Source organism: Anopheles bellator, chromosome 1 (assembly GCF_943735745.2).
Source record: "Anopheles bellator chromosome 1, idAnoBellAS_SP24_06.2, whole genome shotgun sequence".
Taxonomy (NCBI): Eukaryota; Metazoa; Arthropoda; class Insecta; order Diptera; family Culicidae; genus Anopheles; species Anopheles bellator.
This window is the reverse complement of record NC_071285.1, coordinates 31,921,342-31,935,069: the sequence shown is the minus strand read 5'-3', so window position 1 is coordinate 31,935,069 and position 13,728 is coordinate 31,921,342. Positions and strand designations below refer to the sequence as shown.

At 41.9% G+C, this 13,728-nt stretch overlaps 1 protein-coding gene across 1 annotated transcript in view; it reads right to left on the bottom strand.

Annotated features, from left to right (window-relative positions):
- LOC131211539 (homeobox protein araucan) overlaps nt 1-12,938 on the bottom strand; it is a 79,875-nt gene extending 66,937 nt beyond the window's left edge. Inside the window, exon 1 of the mRNA XM_058205045.1 lies at nt 12,834-12,938. Coding sequence (XP_058061028.1) covers nt 12,834-12,938 — 105 coding nt within the window. The remainder of the gene's footprint in view (nt 1-12,833) is intronic.
- Nucleotides 12,939-13,728: the final 790 nt, after the last annotated feature.

Genomic DNA, 13,728 nt, shown 5'->3' with positions numbered 1-13,728 from the left:
TTCCCAAAATAAAGGGTTGACTAATGTCTTTTTCATTCGTTTCCCCCTCTTTTCCACCTACACACTATCCATTTCACCTGTATCCTCGTTACGTTTAATCTCACGCGCTGCCAGAGACTTTTCTTTCTCTTTCCTCGAACCATGTACCAAATCTCTTCCTTTCGTTACCATCGTTGGAGTCTTTCGGATTTCAAGTTTTCGGGCGAATTGGGAAAGCTCGTTAGGAGAGTTCCGTCCGGTATTTAAACTGGATTAAAAATGTCCGATCCTGCGACTACTATGTGCTCCACCTGTCGAAGTGGTCATTTGGATAGCCACTTTTGCTTCTTCGGGCAACAACGCAATTGCACGTTGGGACGCTCGAGAGCGGCGTTGAAGCATCGCAGTGCGGGGGTGTCTTATCATGGGGCGTAAACATTCGGTAAATGAATTAAAGATAACAGAATAAACAACAGCCACGTCAAATATCAATTTCCACACATGTTCCACTCGGCCATCAGCGTGGCCGGCCCCGGCTGACGGGGCGATTGATCCATCGGATCCCGGAAGACCGAAGGGACCGTGCAAGCCGGCGGACGACGGAACGGCGACATCTAGCGACAGTCAACTCTACGGTGCACGAGCGACCAATATTGATTGGCCGTCTGTCGCCGTTTGACGCGGCACGATGCGCGTGAACCACCGCGAAGAAGACGGAGGTGAAGCGCGGTGGCGGCGGTTGACACGGCACTAGATTATCAATAAAAGTGCCGCACTTTTCAATCGACTCTCTTCAATCATCATCCTTCGATGGTGGTGTTCTTGTCTCCAGCCGTCGGAGACGTCGCGATGTTTGCGCCGCGGCCCGCAGGGTGCCTTCGCTTTATTTTTCGGAAGAAAGGGTACGCTCCATGAACCGTGCGCACCTTTTGGTATTCCAACGGTTTGATGACGATGATGTATTACTTTGACGTTTGACGACCGAGCAACAGGGGAACCCCCTTTGGAAGCTTCTCAGAACTTCCAAGGCTTCGATCGAAGGTGATGGCGGCGAACCTTTCTTGTGCACCAAGTGAGACAAAAACGAAAACATTGGAAGGAAATTGGTTGTTATCGAATATAGGACTGTGAAGGTTGGTGGCAAGGCCACTCCAAACAGTAATTAAATAATTAGCAGCATTCAGCCGTACTGGTCAGGTCAGACACAGGAATAAGCTTTCTTATAAAATACTTCTATCTTCGACTTTTGAAATGACATTCTATAATTAAACAGCAATACAAAACACCTTCATTTATTACGGTAACGGGATTGTTTGGGCGCTGACCTCATCACGGTGTTCGTTTTAACAGTTTTAACAGTTAACAGTGTTGTAAATATATTTCACTTTCATGTGCATCGTATTGAAAACTGCAGCCATCTTGCGTACACATCGACTGGTAAAAAACCAACAATAGAGACGAGAAACATCCGATTAATACACCGTTACTAAATTTGATCCAGAAATCCGCGCCTCGGTGTGCCCTCATTGTGCATTGCTGTACGCCCTTCTCAATATGTAGTACCATATATTATTTTCCATCTACATAACACCAAACTGCCTTAATAACTCAACTCCGACTAGAGGCAAAAAAGGGCTAGCTTCGACTAACGATCGCAGAAACTTAAGCGTATCAACAACACACGCTATTAATCCGAATCTGGCTTCACACTACCTGTTTAGCGCGTTAACGGTATCCATATGTCTCGTTTTGGAACAGGTACAATGCGTAGTACCACACACAATGGCTACGAAAACCAGCATTGTAAAGCTCACATGATGCAACAATAATAACACTCATGGTCAGACAATAATTGACATTGCAAGGAAAACATACGGAGAGCGCCAAAGTTCTTCACTGGCAGCCACCTTTTAAATTTACTACCTTTCACCATCTTTGGTGATTATGCGATTGTGAGGTTTTTCTTTCTTAGTACAATCTTTTCATGGTAAACGACAACTTACCGGAAAAGATTAGGGCTAGTAATGGAATGTGGCATTACGCAGCCTGTCGAAATGTAATAATTCCATCGGTAAGAAAATAGTTTGGAGATGCGGAGTTCGGACACGATACTTTTCTGTGGTGCCATGATTTGCGTCAAACGCCTGCTGCGCAAATTTCATGCACAATCAAACTCAACAAATGAGTTGAGATAGTGATCGAGCAAACTACCGTGCACTTTTAGTCTATAGTTGGCTGAGGGCGCGTTGATTAATAAGCTTTTCCATGGTAATTTTCCATGGTCATTGACGTACGTTCCACAGTACACTCTACAACAGCATGTGAATGTGCTGTTCACGGAAGTACTTTGCGATAAAATGCATTTTTTAACATTTATTATCAAGAAGTAGCAATTTGGCTAATAAGAAAACTGATTGCGAAATGAAGAAACATAATAATCTAATTTGTTACACGTCATTTAGAATGGATAGGTATGATTATTTTACGTTAAATTATTTTCGTGTACCTGATATCTATTTATTCGTATCGATTGGTCACATACCAGGCTACAAGACAGTGATAAAATAAGAGTTTTCCTGAAACAAGGCTTCAGACCGCCGACCGTTGGAGAAATTTCGGCGCTCCCGAACACGCTGGGTGCATTCATTTGTATGCTGCCCCCAGCATTTCAGCGCTCAGTCTCACCGCAGAGGGCCCATTTAAATATATTTATCATAAAAAGTGCAATATCAACAGACATAAATGTTTATGGAATTAGTCATTTCTACGGCGCTGCTGGCACGCTCCGTTCTACAATGCGCGCCATACTCGCCCCGTTGAACCGGTTTTCGTTGACACGGAGGAGCATCCTTCTGATGCAACTGGCGTCACGGTGCGTCGCGAATGCCGCCACCAGAGTGGGTCGCTCGACTGCAACCAGGATGCCGGAGTGCCGGCAGGGAAAAATATAAAACAAACGTGCGGTTGATGGGTGAGACGGGTTTCGCTTTTTGGAGACGCACCTAGCCTGCCAGCCCGCCGCCGGCGCTACACCGTAACAGACGAAAATGCAATAAAACAGCAATGCCTACTCCAACCCGAGACTCTGCAGTTATTTTTCTTCATATTTTTTTTCCTTCAAACAACCCCCCGAAGTGCAACAAATGACTTGAAGAGGTTTTATTATTTTAGCCAAACTAACATTTTATAGTTTTCCGTGAACGTTGCGGTGTGCAATGTGTTATTCAAGGCCTTTAAAATCGTTTCCGAGGCAGACAGCAGACAAGCGGTTTCAAGAAACTCCCAAAGAAGTGTGAGGCCAGAAGAAACGTACTTGCCCGGGGGCCAATGGCTGACATGCTTTTCGTCGTTCATAGATTAGTCCGCTCATATTTTATTGCCCTTATTTTGTGTGTTTGGTTTGTTCATTTGTTTATACGCGACCAACAACTGAACTGTTGGTCAATGCAAACATTATCCTAATGACCGGAAACACCGTACGGGTGAACCTTTGTGGGAGAACTGAAGGTGTGTTGAAGTGTTTCGAAGGCACACATCCAGATTTGCGGAATGCGCTAATATTATTGACAATTTCCCGAAACATTGATATCGTTAAATGTCGTACATACTGTCGGCAAGACAAGGTGCCCCGGAGTGTTGATGGTACATTGATTATGTAAATTGGTAGAAGTGCAGTGTGGCCGGTTCCTGTGTTCCGTGTTATGCTGTTTATTAGGCATCCATCAAAAGGTGCCGTTTCTATAATGCGCTGGCTACGAATCCGCAATAATGAGGGCACTCCCATCTCGGAGAGGCATATTTATGTTGGGAAACCAGTATTTCTAGATCCAGTGTGAACCTTAAAGTTGGAAGTGTCTGCACTGCAACAAGTGTCCCATTTTGCAGCCCTAGTTAGTGGCTAAGGTTTGTTTTACTATCGCTCATTTGCATCTGTTCATTCGGCATTCAAACCGCGACCAAAACACGTTGCACCAATTCAAGGTGATTCCCACTTTGCTGGAATAGGCACAAAAACTAGTTTTCAACATTCAACATCTGAGCAAGTTTTGGCTAAATAAAACACTGGGGACCTGGCTCAACTAGCAAGAGCGTTTGATAGTTCCCGAAGTGATCTGCCGAAGGCTTTCTCTTGAATTGGTGAGGTTTCATACAGTTTTTGATGTTGCATTACGATTATTCGTCGAAATACGAACTACTGTACTACATTGATTCGTTTATTCATTTATTTTATGTTACAAATATTAAAGTATGTATCTACATTCTTATTCTGGTAAATTAATTTCCTGAATTGGAAAGAAACTTAGTCAAGGGGCGTTTTAGGGGTCGATAATTCTGTCACAATCTGCTAATCGAATGCGGACTAGCCGGCATCCGGGAGTGTCATAATCACGCACCGATGAAATGCATGTCAATCACGGACCCTCGGCGGACCGGAAGGGAAAGATGAAAAAGGCCAGGAAACGTCAGAAAAATTTACAGCGTCAATTAATCAATACATAAAAATGTGATTTTTATAATGGCTATTTCAACAACTTTACCTCCGGCGGAGTTGACCACGCCGGCGACACGTTCCTGGCGATCGGGACCTTGGCGCTCCGCATGTGGTGCAGCCCCGAGAAGGAGAATGAAGCGATGCGGCCAATGTAGGTGATGAGTACTGGTGAGTGGATGGTGTCCATCCCAGACAGGTACGAAGACAACGACGAAGGTATCGCAACAAAACCAGATAGAGAGAATGGGCCACGGAACGGTCGAAACAAAACGGAAAACGGACATCCTCGCACATTAACCGGCGACCGAGCACAAGAGCAAAACTGACTGCCAATAAAAAATAATATAATTTTATTTGTATGATCAACATCAACGCAGCGATAACAATAAAATCTTCCCCGAGACGTTGGCGCCTTGGTGGAAAACAGATGAATGACAAAAACCGAACGAGCGAGCCTGAAGCGCGCGGCCACAACCTTCGATGGGCCGTGAGCGCAGGAAGGAAGGCGAATCGCCCAAAACACGAGCGACAGCACGCTTGAAGAGGCAAGTAACTAACGAAGGTATAAAACATATGAGGCCGAGGCACGGGGCGTACAATAAACAAACCTAAAACTTTTATGTTAGTGCAGCGAGAGATGCGGTTTTGCGTACGGTGTCCCACCGCCGTGGTCCCGGCCATCGCCGGCTATGCTGGCCTCGACATGCTGGCAGACGGAGGCACAGTTTCACGATTTTTATGAAAACTTTCAACCCTCTTCCTCTAAGCGGGGGCCCTAACAAGCGCGCACATAAAGGAAGTGGTTTGCAGCAACCGTACTCAAGGCAAAACACCTTCCAGCGTACATGGATATGCTGGCCGAGCAGCTAACCCGATGGCGACGATGTCCAGGCGGAGACGTCGTTCATCCGATGGCTTTTTCGATTCCCTCGTGCGGGATACACGTTGGGTGTTCGAAGAAAAAACTTGGCGAAAGCGACCCCTGCTGCCCCTGGAGGCACGGGCACGACGTGCTATGAAGGAATGCCACGACGGCGACGGCGACGGCGACGACGACGGCTGTGCTAGCAAAGACAGAGAGTCAGAGACAGAGAAAAGAACAAAAAGCTACGTTCCATGAAAGGAGAGTACTCAAAAATGGATGGCGCCAAACAATTAGTGGATTATAAATGCCCTCAAAAATCTGCTGCCCGTCCCTGCGGTTTCTAACGGAGGTGGACACAGGGGGCAGGTAGTTGCAGCGCTGCAATGGCGTGCCGGTAGCCGCATTCGCCGTTGACCAGGGAACGCAGTTTCGGTGAACACGATGTCGTCGACTCGGAAGGGTCACGAAGGGTCTGCCTTCGGTCCTCGGAAGGTAGAAACCGCACCGCAAAAAGGAAGCCCATGTTCATCTTCCGGTGGGTTTTTGTAGATCAACCTTTTCGGAGATTCGCTTGTCGCCTGGGTTTGACCCTGCAACAGGCGAAGTGCATGCGTCACTGGTCGGTGTACATTTCAATGATGACAGCAGCGCAAGACGGAGAGATTAATTTATGGTTTCTAGTTTCGACGGTTATCCGCCCCGGGTCCAGACGACTCACTCCTGTCTGCTACTGATAGGGATCGTAATTAGGAAAGTGTCCTGCAGCCTAGCGTCGATCCAAATAATGTGGGTCAGACTGGCGGCAGGCATTTAGTCGCAGACGGATTCAGTGGATTTATGTAACGACACCGTCCGAGCCCACTTGCTCGCCACGCTGCCGAAGAGATGCCTGCATTTCAAGATAGGATCGCGATGGCAGCATTGATCTAATAAATGATTGATCGGAAGCAAACTACAAAAGTTCTACAGCTAGAAAAATATTCACTGTGAATTCTTCACCTTCTTCGACAAAGTTTTCACAAATTGTTGTCCCGTCCCGCAAATAATAAATACAGCAATAAAATGATTTAACAACAAGTACAGGCAAGCCGAAGACAAATTATGTAAGCAATTCTTGATACAGTAGTGAAACAAACAAACTACGAGTAACGGAAAGAGGTAAACAGTCTTCCCTCGCACTGTGGTTGCAGCCACAAAATTAAATTACTTCAAAACTATCTCGACGGTTCGTTTTTCGGCTTGTTCGGAGCAAACTCAGACTTGCGAACGAACACATGTTATTTTACGATACACGAGTACCATTATTAGCACACCGAAAAATTAATTTTCGCTACAGACAGCAGATGCTGCCCGGGAAGCAGCTACTTAGTTCTGGAACTTCACTAGACCTGAAGGAATGGTATTGCTTCGCCCAAAGCCCCTTTACTGCTGGCCACAATCAACACGTAGGGTAATTGTTTTATGATTCCTCACGCCCAGTTACACCAAATTTTATCACCCATGGGCATAAAAACAATTCAAATATCCGGTGGCGTGCAGCTATTGTGCAGCTAGCAGCTTTGTGTGCATGGGTGGCCACTTGCGAAAGAGAACCATAAAAAATAGATAGTCCGTCGTCTATCCTGTTCAGCGCCGCGTTGCAGGTCCCAGTAGCATCAAAATGTGATTTGTTGGTTATGTTTGCTGGTCAGAAGTAACTTCAGTCGTAAGCACCGGCAACAAGTGTCCCGTTATCTTCATCTTAATTGTTGAAGATCCCGACATCAACCTCAACTCGCAAGCTCCCAACACCGGAACCTAAACTTTTGCTTTCTTGAAACCAACCCGTAGACGAAACATTCTAAACGTTCGGAAGTTGCCGCTGATAATAAAAACGAGGTTCTAGGTTTTCCTCACATTTCGTTTTGATTTATTACTGTGGATCCATTAAATCAAATTATTCAAACAACAGCGCGCTGGGACTGGTCTAAATGGAAGTGCATTTACTTTTCTAGATCATAAAAAGTTCCAAATTCTCGCTCATATCCACTGTACGTAGCCAAAAGTTAGCCGTGGAGAAGTTGGTGGTGGAGAAAATGGGTCAAATAGTATCTGTGCTCTTTTCTTTCCGCACAGGCTATTTGGGTTGTCACGCGTGCCGCTTTTAGCGTAAGCTAGGTAAAGGACGGTGCTTTTTATTTCATCGTGCGCCCAGCCTTCCCGGGCAACGATCTGCCCGCTAAGAGATGTCGTACCTTGGAGCCGAGTGGAACCGTTAATTTGCGCCTCAAGTACCCGAACGGTAGCGCCTTTTTTATGTTCAACTCTCAGGGAAACATATCATGTGTTCGGTGCCAAAAAGGACACAACGACGCAATGCAATGCAGACACATGCACACGACACAGGCCGCTGGCGACGTAAGGGGAGGACTTCGGCAAACACGAAAAAAATCCATCACACATACACGGCATTTCATTTCTCTCTGCAAATGGGTGCACTTTACTTTTTGTGATCTCGACTCCTGTGGTTTTGAGATTCCTGGGCAGAACACTTTAGCGCCTCTTAAGCACAACGGTGATGTTTGCCAGCGAGGGCCGGTTCAGATCCCACCCATATCGTGTCACGCTGTGGATTAAAGTGATCTGAATGCGTTTGACCGCTTTATATAACTTTAAGGTACTATGTGATTGTTTCTGGTGATTAGCCTCTGACGCATTGTTTTCCACCCTTCATAATCTCTTACTCAGAGTTATCTATATACTTCTATGTATGAGCAAAATGTACTAAAAATAAATTAAATAAGTTATTCGGAAGATAAACCAATCTGTCATCTGCTTCGAAACGCTAGTAGTCATCAACAATGGCACAAGTACATTAGTCCGGCATATCGGTACTGTATATTAACTGTAAAGTGAATGTTAAGAAGTAAATCATTGTACGTATGAAATAATTGAAGCATAAATGGTATATTAACAAAACCCCATTATAATATGGCCATTGCGAATACCGCCTGAAAAAAAATGCATTGTCCTTCATAAGTAGTTCAAGCTCATATATATATATAAAATTATATATATATAAAATTAATAGTTTTCAGTTGTTTAAATTAAGGAAGCTATATACAGCCGCATTCGCAAAGGAAACAGATTGACCTAAAAAAATGAGGAAATTTTCTAGTCTCCTTAACATATTTATAACTTTGTTTCAAATTTCAGTATGGCTTTATGTTGGTAAACGTTTGCTAATTGTAGTAGAAATCAACACTTGTACTGGACTATAGATTTTCTTATTGTACAATCCCGTTTACATTTGCTTTGTATGAAATTATGGAATTATTCTTATGATATTATCTTCTAATGAAATTTTAAACAGTACTTTTTTGTAGCAGCAGTTTCAATTAATTCGTGCGGTTTTTATTCGACAATTATGGCCTTAATACACCAACTAAATATCAGACCACAAGTGTATGACCAATAATGAAAGTATTGTCCGTCGTTAGCTACTACTTTCTTCCATCATTCCGGTGATTCCTGGAATTCGTGCCGAACGAACAAGAACACGTAGTAGTACGAAGAGCAATATTTGGGGAACATGGTGGGTGGGATATCAGTTCCCATCCGATATTTTTGAGATAGCTTTTGACCGGTTTTGGGATGTGTGGTCGAGCGTTGCCTTGTTGAAAAATCAGTTTATTATGTGTTTTATCCCATTCTGGTCCCATTTGGATAGTGAATATTTCGCTTTGGTTGCAATCGACCTGATTCACCAGTCTGTAATCTGTCTGTCTATAAAGGAGTAATTAGCAAATTGTTTTCAAGACATATTTCTAGTCATTTCGATAATGCGAATTTTTGCGAACGGTTCGGTAATGCGAATTTTTTGTGGTTTCCATCAATTGATCATGCATATTACCTAACGAGTAAACACACGGGGTAAACACACGAGCACTTAAAGATAAGGATTATTAAAGATGGACAAAGATTCACTGTTACCCATTCATCAATTCACCCGTATTGATGTTGTAAAATTTTAAACATTATGCAAACAATTTTACTTTTTTGCAGAGAACATACATTCTTCCATCAGTACCTTTTGCCACACATCGCAGCGCATTGCACCACACTACAGCGATTTGTGTGGATCAATATTTTTATTTTACTATTATCACGACTCAATCAGATCATTATTTAATGATTTTCGACTGTGTGTAGTGCTGTGAATTTCATTCTGCACCTAGGTATGGTATCGAAACCCGCCCTGTGCTGGTACCTGGCCAAAGTGAAATGGTTGAAACACCGGTTTTGTATATGTTTCTACCATATCCGTTGTATTCCGATTCCACCTAACTTCCTTCCACCACAACTACCGCACCGAAAGAATCAATTGGATTTCACGGCGTAGCGGCATAAAACAGTGTTGTACTGTCGGTGAAATTGAAATATAATTATTGCCGAAGCGAACGCAAAAAATCATTTAAAGTCAATCTTTTATGTATGCATTGTGTGCATTGAGCGGTATGAGAAGTGGAAAAAAATGCATCGAACAAACAAAAAAGATCGCAAGATCAGCATAATTATACCAGTGGCTGCAGGCCACTAGAACCAAAATTTGTGGGATGAGCTGTTGTTGGAACATGCAGACGTAAAAAATCTGGTTTGGTGTAAATTGCATTTTTACGCGGAATTAATGGGTTTCAGGAAAAACTATCTGCATGAGTAAACATGTAGTGCAGTTGAATTTTTTTTCGTTTTGTATGTTGGTGATTGCGATAAAGACTTCTGTGTGATATCTATATTTGCGGATGGTAGTGATGGTTTTGGTCAGGCATAAAATCTATTTCAATATTATATGTACTTTAATTCAATGGTTTATTTGTCATCATCACATTGACAGCATCTATCATTGTGTATTATATAATTTTTGCATATCCTGATATCGTATAAGTCCATGAATGTTTTTATAGAACGTCGTGAAACCTTTGTACGCTGATAGATCCTCCACAATACATAGATAATGCCGCGTAAAGCATTTGCACTCATTACAATATCCATAGATTAAAGTGAAATTAAGCATATCGAACGATGGATGTAATTATGTGACATCTTTCTGACAAGTGGTGTGGAAAGTTTAAAAACAGTTGTTTGGCATAGGCGAAAACCGCACTTTTTCCATTTTATCCGGCGTCGGATTGACATGTGTGCCCCCAGCATTTCTGCATCCGGGTTTGATAGATCGAAAAACCCACAAAAGTTGAGCAATTGACGCGGAAACTACAAACTGACATGAACGGATCGCGAATCGGATCCGGGTTTTCCATCCGGTTGAAATGACCAAATAGCGACCACAGACTGCCATCCACACTCAATTAGCAGTTGTCTGTCATACATATTCGGCGGTGACGCCCATTTTAATTTATTTTTATGTTTTCAATTTCGCATTAATATAAAATTGTTTTAAAATCAACACATTCCTGTAAAGTAACACGCACAAACACTGAGATATCCTTGTGGATAGATATATTTATGTCTCGTTTTACTTAAATTAGAAAAACTTCGAACAAAGGCTAGTCTTGCTTCTTCGTTATTCGTCTGACATAAAAAATCAAATTAAGCAATTGCTCGGCCAGTGGACTATTTGTAAAATTACAATAAGCTTAAAAATGCTGCGATTATGCAAATGTAGCATTTTAGATATGGATGTTTCGCTATAATTCTGTTGCTGTGGTAAGCTACCCACAATTTGACAGCATTAAAAAGAACATGGTGCCGCAAGGGTTTGGCACCGAAATGTTCCTATTCTTTCCCTGAACCCTGCTCTGGACATTGGAACCAGCTGTGGCGATTTTTAACTACAAACAATTTTGCTATGATGCTGGCGCTGGCCTCCCTTTTCCCATCGGTCGATGCATGGAATATGCTGTCGATGGGGAAGATGGAGGTCGGGATGCCAAAAGTTGGTTGGTTGGTTTTGGCTACCGGACAAGTGTACGTACATGAGCAATAATTTATTCTACTCGGTTCTCCCATCCCTATCTGAGACGGTAAATGAAACGGACCGACGATAAGAGAAGGTTGGGTTAGGAAACACCGTCCTGCTCGGTTCCGATAGGCGATACAAATGACGGTGCTTCGGACCAGTACGTTCCGGTTTTACGCTGGGTTTACGATTTTATCAGATGATCGGACATTTACCAGAACGATCGTGGTTTACCGCGTTTCTTGTACGGTTATTTTTTCTCATCCTCCTGTAAGTACCTTCAGTTCTGACCCAACCAGAGAACATATTTTTGTTGTGTACTTCATGGTTTTTTTACTCGTTGTGTCACCGATTATTTGCCACAACAAAAAATGTTGTTTGTTGGATGTTGTTGGAATGTTGGACGTACAATTTCTGTATCTAAAATTAGTACACATTTTTCTCACGACTGTGTGGTCACTGTGTAGTTGTGTAACATTAATTTATCGGTTTACATTGTTTAATCTTACTAACTTAAAACCCAAATCCGCTATGAAAAATTCAAGCACTTGCAATTACTATTACCTTGCAGTAGATATTTAAGGAATACTACATTTTCTACACATAAGAATAATTTATAAACTGGTCAATGGTTAATGAACAAATATAGGAGAAGAAAACATTGTAAAATAATAACTAACCTAATGTTTGCTTACAGTATTTATTGAAATGCCGTTTAGAAAGCAATCTATTAATGCATACAAAAGGTTCATCCGTTACAATATTTTAATTTACAGGGCCACTGATTAACATTGCAATTTGCATCTCTATTTGATACCTTTTCATTCTTAGCTTTTTCATACGCTTCGAAGGAAAAGTTTAAAAGTAAGATGTTTATTAAAGAGAAGTGTTGTACTGGAATGAACAACGGATAGGAAGGCATAACAGTGCGGAATATTAATGATCTAAATGGGTTAATAAAAATAAAGTTGTTAGAACAGGGTGCTGCCGGAATGGAACCAGCGTCGTGCCCGACGATTCTAAAAATTTGTGAAATCATTGGGTTGCTTGTTTTGCTCTTCATAATAAACTGGGGATATAATACCAGCCGTCGTTTCACGAGGATAACCAGCAATTTCGCTCGAAAAGGGATTGGAAAGTGAAAAGTACGTCAACATGCCTAATGCCTGAAGGTATTCGAAGAAACCACACAAACAATGTAATGTACCGCTGCTTTAAAACAACATCTACTTGTTATATCGTTTCTTTGTAAACTGTTACACGTTTTGCAATTACAGATTTTTGTTGGAGATTGTTGAACATATTGAATATATTGTATACAAACATGCATATTGAGCTTTCTGGACAATATCTTAGGATAGAAAATAGATAGTAATACAATTTTTTTTAGTTGTATTTATTAATTTAGTATTATGTATTCAAAATAAATACGAAATATATAAATAATTTGCCAAATATTAACATGCATATAAGTTCTAATACGAAGGGAGAACGGATCTCAAGTTGGAAAACGGTAAAAGAACTTTAGTTTTTATACCTACCTCTTGTGGATGAAAATACTCCTCTTCCCGATGCTCAGTTTGTATTTCATTCATGAGCGGATTCATTTCTAGCTCCCATCTCTCTGTAACACCTGGAATGTCCATTGTGGTACGCAACGTTGGACTTAGCGTATTGCAACACCATGTAACTTAACAGTACCACTTATACCACCATCTACATAACAGTCATCAAATCATTAGCCCAAACATTTCATAGTTTTTTTTACTAATTTTGAGGCATGTTTGGTATAACTTCTTCTACAAAGAATGTTGAATGCCAATGAACTTTGGTTGAAGTAGTTTTTTCACTAATTAGGATCAATTGAGAATCGTTTAAATGCACATGTTCACATGATGAATTCAACTACGCCCAGGGCCCAGGTCACATGTGTTGCAACCATGACAGAACTATTCGTGGGCGGTAAACTATCGGTAACAATTCCACTGGCTAAAAATTTGCCCTCTATCACATGCACTTTTCGTTTCCGAAAAATTTAGCAGTATTTCGATAGTCCACGATCTAAATTTCACCATCACTCACTAACGCTTCATAATGCACATTGAATTCATGTTTCCCAATAACTCAATGAACTGGTATAGTTGTGAATGCCCAATGCTGTGGTACAGTTGTCAAACAAAGTTATTATGTAATATTTGAAACAACTCGTAGCAGCATTTAATTCTTCGTTCTTTTTATCTAATTAACGGTTCAAAATTAGATGATCGTATGGTTGGCTCTATGGATGAAACGTTGTTGATCACACTCTCTTATCACTCACCACAGGGTAATTATAGTTCGGTAAACTATTTATGCTTGTCTTGCCGGATATGCAACGTACCACTGAGCACTAGTAAATGTGACTAGCATTCTCAACCGGCGTGTGAGGAGTTGGGT